Here is an 18,546-nt window from a genome sequence, read left to right on the forward strand (position 1 = left end):
TTTCTACTAAGGCCTGAGACATCCAAGTTGTCAGCTCTGTAATATTTTTATTTAAACATATTTCTTGTTCCCTGTACAATCTTCCTTAGCCTGTGGTGTAAGCCTTAACTTTGCTCAATTCAGTCCTTTTTGTTTGCAACGAGCAGGAAAACACCGTTCATTTATGCAATAATCCGAATTCCTTATTTGAAATGCAAAACATATATATCTTTTTTTATAAAAAGTGAGCGTCTTTTTTTTTACATTTTCAAACAAAGCCTTCAAATACTGTACATTTTGTTTCTCCGCGCCAAACGATATGGGATTGTCTGGTCCTCGTGCTGACCGAGTCTGACATCCATAACTGTTGTCTCTGCATCCGTCACCATGGCGACAGTCAGTGCTGCGGAACAAGCGGTCAGTACATGATGTCTTCCGCAGTGACGTTGGCCTCTTCTGTTTTGGTCTTAAATTTGGGGAGGTGGATTCTAGTTGCTGCAATCAGCAGCAGGTTCACGGCATGTGTCACTGCGCTTCCCACGCAGAGCCAAAGGGAGCTTTGATATTGTTCTTCCAACACCACAAATTTAAAGACGTTTTCCCGAAAGTTGGCTATCCGCTCGGTCAGACGATGAAGGTGGACAGCAGCTACGAAGCTCGTAACTGCCAGAACTATGAAGATGCCTGCAAAACAAAACACAAGACAAATGAATACTTGAAAAATCCAGAAGCATAAAAACATCTTAGAAAAAAACGTCACTATAACTATTAGACAGCTAAAATCTGCAAAGGATGGACGCTGAAGAAGATGTTTTCATACTTTTCTATGAGTATTGAGCCTTAAGGCATACAGTCTCTATCGAGAGATATAAGCGCTCATTACGAATGGTTCGGTAATTAATAGGATATTTTTATAACTGATAAAATCCAAATCAAGTCGGAATTTATAGCGATAAATACTACCCAATTGCAAGTTATGAATAACTTGCCAATGTTGGTGGAAGGAAAGAAATAAACAAAGAAGTGTAGAGATGACGCCTAGACAGTAGTATGAGAAGTACGTTTATTATGATAAAGCCCCAGCCACGTCCTAGTGAGGTGCTGGCTTGTAGGCAACTGCCATACACTTTTTAATTTTTATGTATTCATTGATTTATTTATTTAATTTTCAGTAAAGAAAAATAACAAAAACATCACAGTGGTATTTCAGCATTTGGTATACAGTGCAGTCATATAGAGTGTGCACATCAATTTCACACAATCCTGTGAGAGAATACATTAATTCAATCAGAGGTAAACATGATTTACATGTAAACAGCACTCAGTGTTTGCTCTGCTGCTAACAGTATTAGCCATATATAGGATATCAACACATACAAGTAGCATCGAGGTTGCCTTCAGCTCTATCCCAGATGTAAGGTCACAACTCCAATCTGAGGTGGTTCTCCCACATCAGTCGCTTTTGTTGCTAAGTAACTCTGATACAGGCCCCAGAAGTTTTTGGGTCGGTTCTGGGGGAGCATCAGTTCTCTGTATAACTCCGATTGTGTATTGCAATAAACCACGTCTTTGAACCAATCGACGACAGTGGGCGCAGGCCTACGAGCCAAACCTCATCACTACACTACGCTTCGCTAGCAAGAGATCCATGTCTATCAATCGTCGCGCATCTTTATATAGACGTTTCGTCCATCCCAATACTGTCTCCTAGGAGATTCTGAACAGTAGAAGTAGCTCCCCAGCCCCCACCCCCAGGCCAGCAGACCATTGGCTATTCAGCTACCAGGCAAGTCTGAGCCCTCCTCTCACACCTGCTCAGGCCCCTTAAAAGGCCTTGCTGGGTGCACCCCAAATCCTTCTCCTCCATCTTGTGAATTGCAGCTTACCTGTGCCCCAGATTGCAGTGAGCAGAGTCCAGGAAGTGGTAAGGAGGCAGACTAGTGCTGTCTCTTCCCAAAACAAAACGATTTTCCCTTTCTGTGATTACAGTATTTGCATGTGGTTGTTACAGTTTAAAATTGCAGTTTTGACCTGCCTGTGATTGCATATGTTATCACCTGCTTTGTATTTTTAATTTATGGTTTTCCCTGCCCATGATTGCTTGCATTTAACGTGTTGAATTGTGGGATTTGCAGTCCAACCTCTGTAGTTTGTCCCTCTCATTCCTTGGTGACAAATCTGTTTTCCCTCCAAATTTCTCATCTGCTCTGTGCTAAGACCTGTGTGTTAAAACTGTGCATCCCCAGCCACCATTTTGTGTTCACAAACCAGTGAGGCCAGCCACCCTGCCTCCCCCCAGCAACAGGGATATTCTACATCAGAGGGTGCTTCTGTGAGCTGTTTAAACTGTTTTTACTGGGGCCTGTGCACTTCGTTTTTTGGCGAGCAGGGGGAGTAAAGTTTTATTCAAACAGTATTGTTAGATTTCGAGTTAGTGAAGCCTTTACCTGTAGAAGTCCAAAGTGTGGATTGAGCCTGTCTGTCTCCTAGGAGATTCTGAACAGGCGAAGCAGCACCCCAGCCCCCACGCCCAGGCCAGCAGATCATTGGCTATTCAGCTACCAGGCAAGTCTGAGCCCTCCTCTCACACCTGCTGAGGCCCCAAGGCCTTGCTGGGTGCACCTCAGATCCTTCTCCTCCATCTTGTGAATTGTATCCCACCTGTGCCCCAGATTGCAGTGAGCAGAGTCCAGGAAGTGGTAAGGAGACAGACTAGTGCTGTCTCTTCCCAAAACAATAGTTGTTTAAAAAACGATTTTCCCTTTCTGTGATTACTGTCTTTGCATGTGGTTGTTACAGTTTAAAATTGCAGTTTTGACCTTCCTGTGATTGCATATTTTATCACTTGTTTTGTGTTTTTAGATTGTGGGTTTCCCTGCCCATGATTGCTTGCATTTAACGTGTTGAATTGTGGGATTTGCAGTCCAACCTCTGTGTTTGTCGCTCTCATTCCTTGGTGACAAATCTGTTTTCCCTCTAAACTTCTCCTCTGCTCTGTGCTAAGACCTGTGTGTTAAAACAGTGCACCTCCAGCCACCATTTTGTGTTCACAAGCCAGTGAGGCCACCCCCCCTGCCTCCCCCCAGAAACAGTGATATTCTACATCAGAGGGTGCTTTTGTGAGCTGTTTAAACTGTATTTACTGGGGTCTGTGCACTTAGTTTCTTGGCCAGCAGGGGGAGTAAAGTTTTATTCAAACAGTATTGTTAGATTTCGAGTTAGTGAAGCTTTTACCTGCAGAAGTCCAAAGTGTGGATTGAGCCTGTCTGTCTCCTAAGAGATTCTGAACAGGAGAAGCAGCTTCCAACTCCCTGGCCAGCAAACCTTGTCTGAGGTCCAGAGACGTTTTAAGGCATGGGCAAAGTGGGCTCTGGCCCAGGGCCCCAGCCTTTCAGGGGGCCCCCTGAAATAGCCAGCTCTGTTCTGCAGAGAGTCTTGCCCTCATGACCTTGAATAATTTTTAAACAAAAATGTTGTAAATAGTGTTTTTCTATCATTCAATTTTTAAAGTGTGAGAGTCTATTACAGACATTTTGCAGACAAAATGTGTTCACGTTTCATGCAACATCCATATAAAAAGTTTCTTTAACATCAATACAGGACCTCACATATGAGAAATGGGAGGGTGTGACAGAGGTTATTTGCAGTAATATTAGTGAGCTGCAGGTGTGTTACAATACTGAAAACACACATCACTATCCCTGAATATGAGATGTACACACATTTCGGATTTGACCAAAGAGGGCATGAAAGAGCGGAGACTGGGTCATAAAATCAAAGCTGGTCCAAACAGAGGCCCTCAAAATACTTTTGGCCCAGGGCCCCAAATATTGTTAAAAGGTCCCTGCTGAGGTCGCTGGGACCTTATATGGTCTGCTAGTGGTTGGCACATGTGTACACTGATTGGTGGTTGTATCTGGTGTTTCTATTGGGTTAGGGTTGATGTCCTCATTGGTTGGGTATTTGAGGGTTCTGATTGGTTTCTGGGTCTGTGATTCAATCATTGTAGGATTGGGACTCCGGCTAGGGTTAGGATTTCTATTGGAAGTAGGGACTAGGGCTTCCTATGTTATTGGTTGTTGGGAGTAGGGTGGGACTAGGGCTAGGGTTAGACCTTTAATTGGAAGTAGCTATTTAGGGCTTCTGGTGTGATTGGTTGTTGGACTAGTTGTGGGACTAAGAGTAGGGTTAAGCTTTCTATTGGAAGTAGGGACTAGGGCTACCTGTACCACTGGCTTCTTGGACTTGGGTTGGGACTACTGGTAGGGCTAGGGCCTTTATTGGACGTAGAGATCACGGTTTTTGAACTGATTGGGTGTTTGGACTAGGGCTAAGATTGGCTGTAAGGTCCGGGTCTCGTATTGGTTCTAGATTTTAGGGCTAGTGTTGTGATTAGATAGTGTTAGGGCTAGGGTTCCCATTGGCCGAAGGGGTCACCTGATTACTAGGGCTATAAAAGGCCAGGGTTAGGGCGTCTCAGCCCGGACGTCGAGGCTAAGGGCAGAGAGGACAAGGGTAGTTGCCTGTTTGAGCCTGTTAAGGGCAAAGAGGACAAGGGTAGTTGCCTGTTTGACCCTGTTTGAGACTGGTCGGGACTAGGGCCAGAAATGCTGCCCTTTTTCTCATTTAGCAATACCCAGCCCACACCATCCACATCCACAAACAGAGCAACACACTCGCACCAAATGTACACCACGCACAACACTATGCACAGATTAATGTACCAGCCTGCACTACAAACCCAACCAAACCACATCTACACACCCTACTATCCCAAGTACCACACATATCCTCCATCACCCACAAACAGTACACAACTATATCCTATACCACTAAGCAATACACTCATCACTAACACAACGCAAATCAACACCATACATAACTACATCCCATTCAGACACACTCTCCCTGCTGTATTTACACCTAACAGACCACCTTTTATCACTAACAAACATACAATGATCCTTCCATCAGTTAACCAACAAACACCCTCCTCTCCCCTCTACAATAATAACACTAACACACAACACACACACTGCACATCACCACACTTTGTAACTCTTGCAACAAACCAGTCTAAGATAAACACTCTCACCTCTACTTCATTCCCTCCTACACACAACATACACTCTACTCATAAACACATCACCACCCCCTCTACGTCACAACCTCCTCTCACAAACAATACTACACAACCAAATCCAGTGCATGAAACATATACATCAGCACCCCTTTTCACTTCACCTCAAAAGCAAAACATATCACACACACCAGCACAACAAGATATTCAGAGCACAACACCTCGTAATACTTACCATCACAAAATACATAACATTGACAAATCCCACCATACTAGAAAATAACCATGGGTGGCACATCCTTCTCTGTTCAAGCAGCCAAACAATGGAACTCTTTACCCCCAACATAAGATCCACCGACAACCACCTTATCTTTGGAAAACTACTCAAGATTTGGCTCTTCCCCACATGAGCACCATACGGAAACAGAAATTTACAGTATATCCATCTGTATATAAGCATTTCTTTTCACTATAGATATGTACCTATCTTTGTGTATTACTTTATAAAACATGTAAAATAATTATGTTGTTAGGAGAAAAGAGAAAAAAAATGTATTAATAATAATATTAATCAATAAATAAAAAACATCTGTGGTCTACATGTACATACTTCCATTGTGCATCTATGTACCTTCCATGTACTTGGATCTGTGTCTCTGTTACTTTTCTCCTGAAAAAGCATATCCAATGCACTACCCTATTTCTCATCCTGTGCCTCAATCAATTATATTTAATCTAAATATACTTACATCTTTTATGTATCTATATACTTTCAATGTACTTATGGATCTAAATATTTATCACTTTCTTCTATTTTAGCATTTCCAATAAACTAGCCTATTTCTCAGCCTATACTTCGCTCAATATATCTTCTAGCCCAACCTTCTGACTCATCTCAAACTTCTTTCTACTACTCCTTCCAATGCACTACCCTATCTCTCATCCTATACATCTATCAATATATCCTCTACATCCACTCTCTCATTTATCCCAAACCCCATACCACTACTATGATCGCCAAAATAGCCCTTTCTAGACTCTCTCCTGCTCTACCCCTCCTTGCATCATCTGACACCTCTTTTTACTATGCCCTAAAACAAACCTTTCTAATCTCTCCCCTCTGACTCCTCCCCTCCAAAACTCCTTTTTACTCATCCAAAAGCCTCTACGAACTGCAAAGACCTAAAAAAAAACAATCCTTCACTCTTTATCCCTCCACTATCCTTTTCAATCAAAATTAACAGACTAACATGTTCACTTCTCAAATTTCATATTCAACTATACTAATATACTGCCCAAATAACTGAATAACATTTCTACTAGTCAAATTACTTCATATTTATACTATACTCATTTTCAACACTAATCCTTTATGGTTTCCGGAGTGGCGTGCTACTCGCCAGAAAAGCGCTTCAACACCCATCAGGGGTAACAAGTGCTATATGAATGCAAATCTTTCTTCCCCTTTTATCCCTCAGCTATCTTTCTCACTCCAAGTAACAGACTAATATCCACCACTGAAATTACCTCATATTTCACCATATTAATTCACCACTAATCCTTTATAGTCTTCCTGAATAGCGTGCGTCAACAAGCAATAACTACAAACCTTTGTCCTCCTCTATCCTTCTGCTATCATTCCAAATCCAAATAACTGACTAACATATCCACCACTTAAAATGTACTTGCATGTTTCACTATACTAATTCAACACTAATCCTCTATGGGTCCCGGAGAAGCGTGCTGCCCGCCGAAAAAGCGCTTTGACGCCTCGTATGGGGTAGTAAGCGCTATATAAATGCAATTACAATACAATACAATACATGTCAGCGGCAATGCCGTGATATCACTCAGTGTGTGAAGGATTGATTCTCAGAATTTGGTGACTGCTGGACATGTCCAGCGGATATGCAAGAACCCAGCAGGACTAAATTTGCAACGCTCACATTCTGCAGTGTCACATAGACCATATCGACATAGCCTGTCGGGCTTGTAATAAATTCTGTTAAGGAACTTTAAATGTATAGGGTGATGCCTCCCATTTAATGAGACATGTTTCGTGACCTCGTAGCAATATCTCCAGGTGACATCGTCTATCGCTACCTCCAGATCATTCTGCCATTCCAGTCTGGCTTTAGTGTAGTGATTCCTACGGTAGTCTTTTGTTATACTGTAGATGTTGGAATCCATCTTTCTAGGTGTGTCCAACCGTAATAACAAAGAGAAGGAGGCAACCTCTGGAGCTCGAGCATGTCCTCGCCCAGCATCTCAAGTGCGTGTCTCACGCTGTAGAAGTGAAACCGCACGAGCAGTGTGTGGTTATGGCCCTCTGCCTAAATCTCAGCCCATTCTCGTACCGTGCCATCAGAAAATAGGTCCCCAATTGTAGTGATGCTGACTGTTGCCAAAGCCCGGACCACCCCTTTTTCGCAGCATATCGGTCGCCAACAGCACCATTCCACTGGAGTCAGGGGATAATATAGGACAGTGCCCACCTGTCTCTTTAGCAGATTGTGCGATGCATGAGTGATAGAGTTAACAGAGTCTCAAGTACCTGTGTGCAGATATGAACTTAGCGCTCCCCCTGACTATGTCCCTATAACAGACCCTAACTTTAAGCAACTACGATGCGGCCTAGTTAATGTTAGATAACTAGTCAAGAATGCACAACACATCTATGATATAATCTCAAGCCTAAAACTGGATTGTCTTTTTATCACGGAAACCTGGCTGAAAGATTGGTCTAACCCAGATATATCACAAGCCCTCCCCCCAGCATATACCATATCCAGACAAGATAGACCTGTAGAAAGAGGGGAGGGGCTAGCATTAATATATAGTAATAAGCTGAAATGCTCCACATATGACCTCACAGAGCTTAAAGGGGCAGAAAGTCTTGGCTTCTGTTTCCAACCATAAAGCTCAGTATCACTCGCGGGAGCCTTGATCTATCGGCTGCCAGGTAATAGCCTTAAGTTTCTGGACACCCTGGGAGGTCGTTTGAGTACCCTGGTAGTTAAATATTCAAATTTTACCCTACTGGGAGATTTTAACCTATACTTGGAATCAGTAGATATCCCAAGTGCAAAACATTTGGAGAGAATATAGAACTAACGGACTCAAACAGCAGATAGCTGGTCCCACACACTGCGCAGGGCATACCCTGGATGGAATCTGTACTAACTTCACCAGTCTTAAAGTAGACCCTCCGGTCATTATAACTTGGTCAGACCACAAGTTCATCCCTTACAGGATCAGATGCCCCATCACACACCCTGTGAAAGATTCTAGTCAAACCTGCCACAAAACTAGGCAAAAATGGAACAAAATGCTAACTAATCCTAACCTGCACACGGTGGCAGAACAAGGTAGACCTACCCAAATCGGTGACCCCTCGCTAGCTAGTCACATCTTCAATGACTGGATGGCCTCACCAAGTAGAATTACCTCTAATAAGACCTCTGCTCCCTGGTTCACTCCTCAGCTAAAAGAATTACACGGCCATTGTAGAAAACTGGAACATAGATGGAGAACCAATGACTGGATGGCCTCACCAAGTAGAATTACCTCTAATAAGACCTCTGCTCCCTGGTTCACTCCTCAGCTAAAAGAATTACACGGCCATTGTAGAAAACTGGAACATAGATGGAGAAAAAGTTACAAATCAGAAGAGCTCACTCCCTTTGAAGCAGCTCTCAAAAACTACCATCAACAAATTAAATCAGTCTTCTTCCTTCTATATTTTGGGTTTTTGACATTTGGCGATAGGCACGCTGCTAGGGGGGTAGGCCGTAGCCGTATGCAGGGGTGCAGGGTGGGGGGATGGGGGAGGGGTATTATTGTTTTTGGTCCTTTTCTGTTCCTATGGCCTTTTTTATTTGTGTCATACTTGCTTTTCTTTAACTTCTTCTTTTTCTTCTTCTCTTCCCGGGATCTGAGTTGAGGTAACTCTCCGTGTGTTTTGCTAGTTCAGTTAATAAGGGTAGATGTCTTTCCACTGCTTTACGTTACAGCGGGCATACACTGATTCGGTGGGCTAAATATACTGTTTATTGTTTATCCTGATTATGTACACCAGCACTAATATCTTACCTACAGTAGTCCTGACTGTGAATATCCTGTCCTATGAATATCCCTTGACCTGTTCTGGTTTAATTGTACGGCATCAGATCCTGTTCTTTCTTTAATTTTAAAAGAAACCTTCTTTAATCCTGTTACCAAGGTGGTACGAATATTCTTCTGAGTTACAACAGAGCATTTGGGAGGCGGACTTCTGCATTTTTATAGCTTAATTGATTTGACTTGACCGCCTCTGTCCTGTTGGCCGACCGTGATGGTTTGTAGGCCCGTGTCTGTAAATGACTTAAGTAACAATAAAGGTTTAAAAAAAAAAAAAAAAAAAAAAAAACATTTAAATCAGAAAAGAAGGCTCATTACACAAATCTAATTAGCCAGGCAGCATCTGATTAGAAAACTATTTTTAAAATCGTAAAATCTATTGCTCATCCTGAAATGCTCGAGCATGAAATTCCACCGTCACAAAGCCTATGTGATCAGATCGTCGATTATTTGGACAAAAAAGTTAAAGACCTAAAAAAAGATTTTAAGTGAACTAACACTGTGCCTGCAGAAAGAGCTGACTTGTTAGAAGTATGGAAAAACACTACAGGTAGACATGAGGCTTAATCGCTTCAAGGATATTAGTCTTGAACAGTCTCGCCAAGCTATCCTCTCATGTAAATCGGTCTCCCCTCTTGATCCCTGCCCCCCTAAAATTTTGCATGCAATCATTGATATTATAAACCCGACTATCAACCAAATAATAAATTGGAAAATCGCCTCAGTCAAGCCCCTCTAAAAAAAGCAATTACCGGACCTGGCAATCCTCTCAAATCTCAGGCCCATCTCCCTGCTACCATGTCTAAGCAAAATAACAGAGAAGCTAGTAAATAAGCAACTAAATGCTATTTTGCAGGAAGCTAACATTTTTCACCCTAGGCAATCGGGTTTTAGGCATGGACACTCAACAGAGTCAGCGTTGCTACATACCACAGAAACGTTAAAATTTGCCCTAGATCAAGGAAAAATCCAGTGCTGATTCTGTCAGATCTATCCTCCACATTTGACACTGTCTCCCATGACATCTCGAGAGACCAGTTAGCTGCAAGCTGCATCTCACACAAGGCTTCGGCCTGTTTAAAATCATTTCTCAAGAACAGGAAACAAATAATAACCCTCTACCACTAGCAATTGACAGAGAAACCGTTGCTTTCTGGTGTCCCACACGGCACTGCCCTGGGCCCAACACTTTTCAGTATATATATGGTACCACTGCTCAACCTGATTGCATCCTTCGACATCGAGTCTATTTCATATGCTCATGACACTCCGCTAATCCTAACGTTAGACAAAGATTCCACCTTGGCAGAGGAAAACCTTCAGTGCTGCCTCTCCGCTGTCATCGACTGGATGAAATCTAACCATTTCAAATGCAATAGCCAAAAAACAATTATGACAATCAAGTTCGACTATTTTTAGACATCCATATGTTTTCTTCAAATTAGCAGTCCTAGTTGAGCAGTGCTAACGTTTCAGCCCAAAACTGCTTATGTCTATGGGCCTCATCAGGACAAATAGAGTGTCTCTCTAATACCTAGAGAAGTACAAAATAAAATGGTTCCCATTGCTACTAAGCAGGGCACACAAATTCTCAGTTTATGATAAGCTAATATTGATCAATTACTAGCATAAGTGATTTAAAAATCTTCTCAGACAAGCTGTAGAAGAGAGAATATCCCATATGTTTACATATGCGAGTAGGTTATTAAAAAAGCAGGTTGAATACTAAAGTGCACATGTATATAAATGCAGCAGAAAATGTCTAATCCTGCGCCTAGTGCTGGCAAAACTTTGGATTGCTATAGGATGAGTATCACCGATTGCGCCTACAATAACAGACTGCTGAGAGACATGACCGAGTGGGCGAATGAGGAGGAGAGACACATGCGCAAAACTCATAGAGCCAATAAACTGGCAGATGACTTGCAGGCCTGGGAGGCGATGCTCTCTGAATTATTGCTAGGATGATCAGAATTTTAAAGCAAAAAACCGGGACATTTCACAAAAATAGAAGAAGAACTATCATTTTACTTCAAGCGAGCACACAGAATGACAGCGCTCCTCAGCAGAAAATTACAAAACAGGCAGTAAGAACATACACAAGATGCTATTTTTAAACCCAGTAGCTTGCCTGTGAATTAAATTGCTTTCTTGGAACAACTGCTAACTATCCCTGCTTTGTAAAACATAAAAATACCTCCCCCCCCGTTTTTAGTCAACCCTCTCCCAAAAAACCGGGACATGAAATCTGCCCCGACAACTGGTGAAAAACGGGGACAGTCCTGGCAAATCCGGGACTCCTGGTCACCCTAATTATTGTGGTCACCCTAATTATTGCCCCCCCCCCCATGGTGAGTTGCCACCATAGGTATATGAGTGACAGAGGATGCTGAGATGGCAAGGTCACAAAGGGGATTGTACGAGGACTTTCAGCCTATGCCGTATAAACGCTTTGCGTTTCTCTCTGATCTGCCATACCGACAACCATGCACTGTACATATTTAATGTGTTGAGATTATGCTGCAGCCCGACTGGAAGGGGGAGGGGATGGGGGTGGTGAGTTATACATGTTGTTTCTCCATTGAAATACTGTGATTTCCTAACTATGCCAGTATTGTTAATGTGATTATGAAAATGCCAATAAAAAACTGTACACACAAAGAAAATGTATATGAATACAGACTTACCAAAAAGTAAAGTGAATTTACAATACACTGTGGGCATGTTGAGAACTTGGTGCATTATTTTCCATCAGCCAAACTCTAAATCAGGCCCTATGTTCATATACACTTCATATAGAAAAAAAAAACTGGCATGGACTGTAAGTAGAACTGGCTCAACGAGACTCCATTACATACTAACAAACCACAGTTGTGGTAATGAGATGTTGCCTACCCAATGAATGGAGCAAAACAGTTTTATAGCAAAGTCAGTAGGATCAAGTATCCCTGAACCTGCATGTCAGCATCAGTGCCCTACTCATGATTGGTTGATATGACTAATATACTATTCTCTCAAAATATCCCTATCTCCAGTTAGAAGGTTGTTTCAATTATGGAAGAATCACAGATTACTTTTATACATATTTAAATTTTAGGTTGACAAGACTAACTGCTATATCAGGAAAACGCACTATACGGGGAAACAGATACATGTCCTTAAAGCAATATGAGCACACCTGGCAATTAGTCGGACAAAGAAAAGCTCTGAGTGAATCACACAGTGTGTGTGCCCAACATCCAGTCTCAAAGGGGAACCACCACAACGTAAAATGGAATGATAGCATCAGCGTGGCAGGAGTCCGCGCACACACAGGCAGTGTGGAATACAAGGGGACTGGAGACCGTGGAAGGCAGGTCAATGGAAACTCATGACAACAAGAACACTAGATTGCTCTCTGCTTGAACTCACATTCTCACTTCCTGGTGCTAAGGTCATGTCTGGTCAATATTTCATCTAGTAAAATGTTGAGAGTAGCATTGGCTCACTCTGTTTTTGTACCAGTGTGCTCTTGTTCCTGTACCTCATTTTGGTTTTGTTCTCCCCTTCTCGGTTCCCTCAGTCATCCCCATTAGCCAATGGTGCAGCCAGGGCACCATGGGCTCTACAGCAAGCAAGGGAGTGGCCCCCCCTTGATGATATTTAGATTAGAAAATATAGCAATAATCAGGATTTAGTGGGCCCCTTAGACCTATATGCCCCAGTGTCACTGCATCTGCTGCACCATTGATAACTCTGCCCCTGCTGATAGCTTCCCCTTTTTGCCTTGATACCCTTCGTTAGTGTGTTTTGTTTTGCTGTAGTGCCCGGTGTGTTTGCAATCCTAACAGAGCGTTGGGCGCCATATTGGAAGTAAAATGTGTCATCAGTTAAGTAATCAATAGTATGAATTCATGTGTAAGACCTTAATTTCCTATGGGTAATATCATGAAGCCTATTACAGTCATGATTTTTACATTGTCCAAAGATAATACAGATGTTAGAAGTATGGAAAAACACTACAGGTAGCCTGTGTATGTCTAATCAAAAGATGGCCGCTGTGATAAATACTGCTTCATTGTATAGGTAACAGCATGAAACATTAGTATGGCTTAATTAATGATTCATGTTCTGAGTTTATATTTCAGAAACTCCTACATCGATCTCTAAAACATATATCTATCTTCAACAACATCCTCTGGATAACAGAAGGGGTACCGCACCGGTGTAGTAGTGGGAAACACCACCCCTGATGTAACAAATGCATGAAAACAGTACAACATGACAGAAATCCATCAATACGGGTATTTAGACACATTCCTCAGCTCACTGACATCATTCAAGCTCTCCACCGTGGTGTTAGTCAGTTCACCCTTCTGCACTCACTGAAGGACAACAGTTGAAGAATATTACTGCCTTTCTTGTACAGCTCCATGAGCTCAGTTACTAGCGGTTGTAGATCGTCCTCACAGTGTGCAGGCACTGATAGTGTGAAATATGTACTGAGAAAATAAACACCAGAAGTTGCAGCAAAAATAGCAGAAAAGCTTGTTATTGTTTTTATTGTTTAAGCAGCAATTGCAATTCTGCTCTGTGACCGTTCTCTCACAAAGCTAGCTTTGTCTGCTGTCCTTGTGTTGTCAAAACAGATACCTAAAACGTAATACTTAATTTCAGTAGAGTAGCTGGCATTTTATTATTATTGGTGACTAATATTGGCACAACTATTATGAGATAGGAAAATTAAACACAAACGTTTATACATAACTTTGATCTCTGCAAAGAAAATTCTGTAAATAAATTAAGATCATTAAATAGCACAGATACATCATAATGCAACATAATGTGAAAATAAAAAATATGGGCCATATGTATCAAAAAAGAGTTTTGCGATTCTCAAATTGCGATTTTTAGCGAATCACAATTAGAGATTCGCAAAATGCAATGTATGTAGGATTTGCTAAAAATTTTGCGAATCCTACATATTCCTTATTTGCAAATCGCAAATTGAGATTCGCAATTAAGGAATACCTTCCCATTCATTTCTATGGGCCAGGAGGCCCATAGGAATGAATGGGAAGACATTCTCAATTTGCGATTACCAATTAGAGAATCGCAAATTGAGAATGGAATTTCAAGGTTGCACGGGTGCCAAAAGGAAACTCTGTTGCACCCCTGAAATATGCATGTGTGCACATTTTGCGCACATACATACCCTAAGGGCATGTATGTGCAACATATGGCACTTTAAAAAAATCTAAAAAGTGCTTTTTTAAAGAAATTCCAAATTCCCACCAACTTGAAGTTGGTGGTAATTTGCAATTCCTTAAGGTCAAATAGCAAATTTCTGCTCCTTCCAGAATTGCATTTAAGGAATCACAATTTGCAATTCCTTAATTGCATTCGCAAAATAGAGAATCGCAAATTTTGCAATTCTCTATTTTGCGATGGCCTTTTGGGATGATACATCCCAAAAGGCTTTTTCCAATTCGCACACGGGCTGATTCTGAGAATCTGCCCGTTTGCAAATGGGAAAAAGGCTTGATACACATGGCCCTATATTTTTAGGCTTATTTCTAAGAAACACTTGACTAATGCACAAGGTGATAGAACATCAAACCTTCTGGGACTAGACAAATGCCATAATGTTGAATTTTTCTAATTTCAGATGTCTCCCCAGACACACACACATTTTATTACATGAAAGTATGATCAAGAAGCAATGCACTCTTCAGCACAATGTATACAACAAGATATACTGGTTACCTGCAAATACGTTCCACAAGCATATTCCAGCTGGTCCTTTTATTGAGCGATAAGGAACTTTGATGATATTGTGGATGCAGAAGCCAAAACTAACCAGAGAGAATGACATGGCGGTGCAGAGGAACAGGATGATGGTCACATGAAGGGCTGCGTTCAGCTTCTTCACCAGATGTGGAAAAACTGTAACACAAAACAATTGTTATTTCATCTGTCTTTGCTGCATCTATTGTATTTGTCTGGTGTTTTCTGACTTTATGGAACATCAATTTCAACATCGAACAATACATGGGTCACTATTATCTGCTCACTGCAACATATTTACAGAATATTCTGCCCACTAGATTAATAATCTAGAATATAGCAGCCGATGGTATGCAGGAACACATGTATCCAGTGCTTAAAGGGTTAACTAATTTGCTGTTAAACAATGGGTTATATTTACAAGGAGATAGCGCCACCAGAACATCACTTTTAGTGACATTCCAGTTGGCGATATGCCCTTCTCCATATTTACAAAGCGGCGTTAAGGGATGTATGACGGTACGACGCGGGCTATTACCACGCGTACCGTTACAACGCGTGTTTTACAACGCAAGTCGTTACCATGACTTGCGCTGTAGGGTGCGGACTTAGGAATAGTTTAATTTACTATTCCAACACCAGTCCCCGTGGATAGTAGGGAAGGTGTTGGAATAGTAAATTAACTATTCCTTGTCCTTGAGCACCCTCCAGCGCAAGTCGTAGTTACGACTTGCGTTGTAAGAGACGCGTCGTAATGGTAGCGCGGGGTAACATCCGCGTCGTAAAGGATGTTCCCCGGCGTTGAGCCACTTTCTGTGGCTTAACGCCACCTTATAAATAGGGCCACTTTACATGCATCACTTGGTGTGAAAGGTGCGTGCAATGGGTGTTGCTGTGGGTGTTCCACCACAACACCCATTGGTTTTTTAAGCTGCCCCAGATTTACAAGGATCTGTAAATCTGAGGCAGTGGCAAAAAACGAACGTCATGTTAGTGCAGGCATTTGAATGGTGAAAATAGGAAAAATACTTTTATTTCTCCTTGTTTTTACTTTTTCTATGGCTGCTGCATTCTGCAACACACATTAATGATTGTTTATGTACAGGAAGGGACACCTTCCTGCACATAAACAATCATTAAATAATGACGATTTGCTACTTCTATGTGTGCTGCATTCTGCAGCACACATAGAAGTAACATATCACCATTATGGATTTTTTTGTGCAGGAAGGTGTCCCTTCCTGCACATAAACAATTATTCCATGCAATGCAGGCACCCTTGCACTATGATGTAAGGGTGCCTGCGTTGGCGCTAGGCAGCTAATTTTAGCACCAGCCCTAGGGGAATAAACAGGGGTGCGCCGTATTGTTGTAAATACAGGTCATCTCTATGTTTTGGAAATGTCAGAGCACAGTGCTGCCAAATTTGGCGCAGCTCCGCGCTCCGACATTTCATTGTACATATGCCCCAATGTGTCTCAAAGTTCTGGTCATTGATCTAGGGCTCCATTACATACATTGCCCTGGGAGCGTAAGGAGTGTTTGCTCCTGTTTGAAACTACAGAATGAGTGCAGAAGGTTGCCTTACCCTTTCTTTTTCTGTAATACCCATTTTGAGGGTGCAAAGTTGATACTGAAACAGTGAACTGTGGGGTGGACATGGGGGCTATTGTGGCGGTTCAGAAACAAACTGCATCTTAAGAAAGGGAGGGTCTCGTGTTCCATTCCAACGGGAGCCTAGGCTGTTGTTGTAAGATAACTTGTACAGATGACCAGTGGTAGCCAGGAGGTATGATTCAAGTAGAGGGTTTATTGATAAGTTGTTACAAGCTTCAAAGAGGTCTCAAGGAGGTCCCACCAGGAGCAGCATCTTTGCTACTCAGCCCACTTTCTCCAACTGTCATTCTCCACACAAGCAGGCACACCAACATTCCACTCTCTCTCTCATCAGGCATACCAACATTCCACGCAGACACCACATTCATCTTGGCTGAGTAGCTAAGGAGAGGATGCACTTGAGGTAATTAAGTTACAACATATCCCCTTCCCTTGGACAACAATAAACAACAATAATCTGAAACCTCACAGCAAGAAAAGAAAAATGAAAGTACTGTGACAGGGAAGAAAGAAATGAATAAGTAGTAGAAAGAGACTAGAATGAAGGGAGAATGAAACAGTGCAAAAAGCTTCAAGATAGCACATCCCCTTCCCTTGGAAAAAACAATTAATAGAAATAATTAAAACATTGCATGTAAAACGTTGTATGTAAAACATTGCAAGTACAACATTTGAGTAAAGCATCATGAAAATGCAGAGAAAAGAGAAAGCAGAGCAAAAAGCATAAAAAGTGTAATACATGAGGAGGAGAAATTGATGAAGAGAAAGATACAAGACAGTAGCATAAACACTACAAATTCTTGAATTCATGGGAAACACTGCCCAAACATGTGTAGGGTGCAGTGCCCATCGTGCACGTACATATAAAGCTGCCCATTGCACATTACATCTCCAAAATAAAGTATGGATTTGATGCCATTGCGCATAATACAAGAAGATGGGTACACTGCCCATAGCGCATCATAACTAAAGATGGGTACACTGCCCATAGCGCATCACAACTAAAGATGGGTACACAGCCCATTGCGCAACATAACGCAACAAAACTAAAGATGGGTACACTGCCCATAGCGCATCACAACTAAAGATGGGTACACAGCCCATTGCGCAACATAACTAAAGATGGGTACACTGCCCCTAGCGCATCAAAACTAAAGATGGGTACTCTGCCCATAGCGCAACAAAACCAAGGATGATGGGTACACAGCCCATTGCGCAACATAACACAACATAACTAAAGATGGGTATACTGCCCATAGCGCATCACAACTAAAGATGGGTACACAGGCATAGCGCATCAAAACTTAAGATGGGTACTCTGCCCATAGCGCAACAAAACTAAAGATGGGTACACTGCCCATAGCGCAACAAAACTAAAGATGGGTAAACAGACCATTGCACACTGCAAAATACTAGGTTCACTGCCCGTTTAGCACAACAATCTGATGTGTGAACTAAAAACTGCATAAAGAAACAAAACAACTAGTACTGCTACATGGACACATGTAAAGAGTAATGTGAGAGTGAGGAGTATGTAAGGCCTAAGCTGCTAGACACACAAATCTAAGGAGAATAAAATCAGTGGAAAGGGTGTGCACTACCCACACTGAAAGAATATAATAATTATATGGAGACCAGCTCTTATAAAACAAATCCCCTAAAGAGAAGTCCTAGCGCCAAGAAAATACTTGCCATAGAAACAAACTCATAATAACTTAAGCTCTCACTAAGGCACCACAGCATGGGAAGAATGAAATACCCAATGAATGACCAAGAGGCAATGAGCCTAAAGAACTAAGCAATACACTGATGACTGCAAAGTCAAATAAGAACTAACTAAGGTGCCAAACAACAAAACAAAACAGTAAGCAAGCTGTATGCAATTCATCAGACATTGTATAGGAAGGTAACAATATTATACAGTAAATAAAGGCATATGTGCATCTTAAATGGTACAGTAAATGAGAAATAAGTACATATTGTAT

General features: G+C 41.8%; 1 protein-coding gene across 1 annotated transcript in view; it reads right to left on the reverse strand.

Annotated features, from left to right (window-relative positions):
• Positions 1 to 262: 262 nt before the first annotated feature.
• Positions 263 to 18,546, reverse strand: part of CLRN2 (clarin 2) — a 124,933-nt gene continuing 106,649 nt past the window's right edge. The window contains exons 2-3 of the mRNA XM_078678976.1: positions 14,924 to 15,103; positions 263 to 663 (exon numbers count right to left, since the gene is read on the reverse strand). Of these exons, the coding sequence (XP_078535102.1) occupies positions 398 to 663; positions 14,924 to 15,103 (446 nt within the window). The 3' untranslated portion in view covers positions 263 to 397. The remainder of the gene's footprint in view (positions 664 to 14,923; positions 15,104 to 18,546) is intronic.

The sequence above is a fragment of the Lissotriton helveticus genome, chromosome 2_2 (genome assembly GCF_964261635.1).
Source record: "Lissotriton helveticus chromosome 2_2, aLisHel1.1, whole genome shotgun sequence".
Taxonomy (NCBI): domain Eukaryota; kingdom Metazoa; phylum Chordata; class Amphibia; order Caudata; family Salamandridae; genus Lissotriton; species Lissotriton helveticus.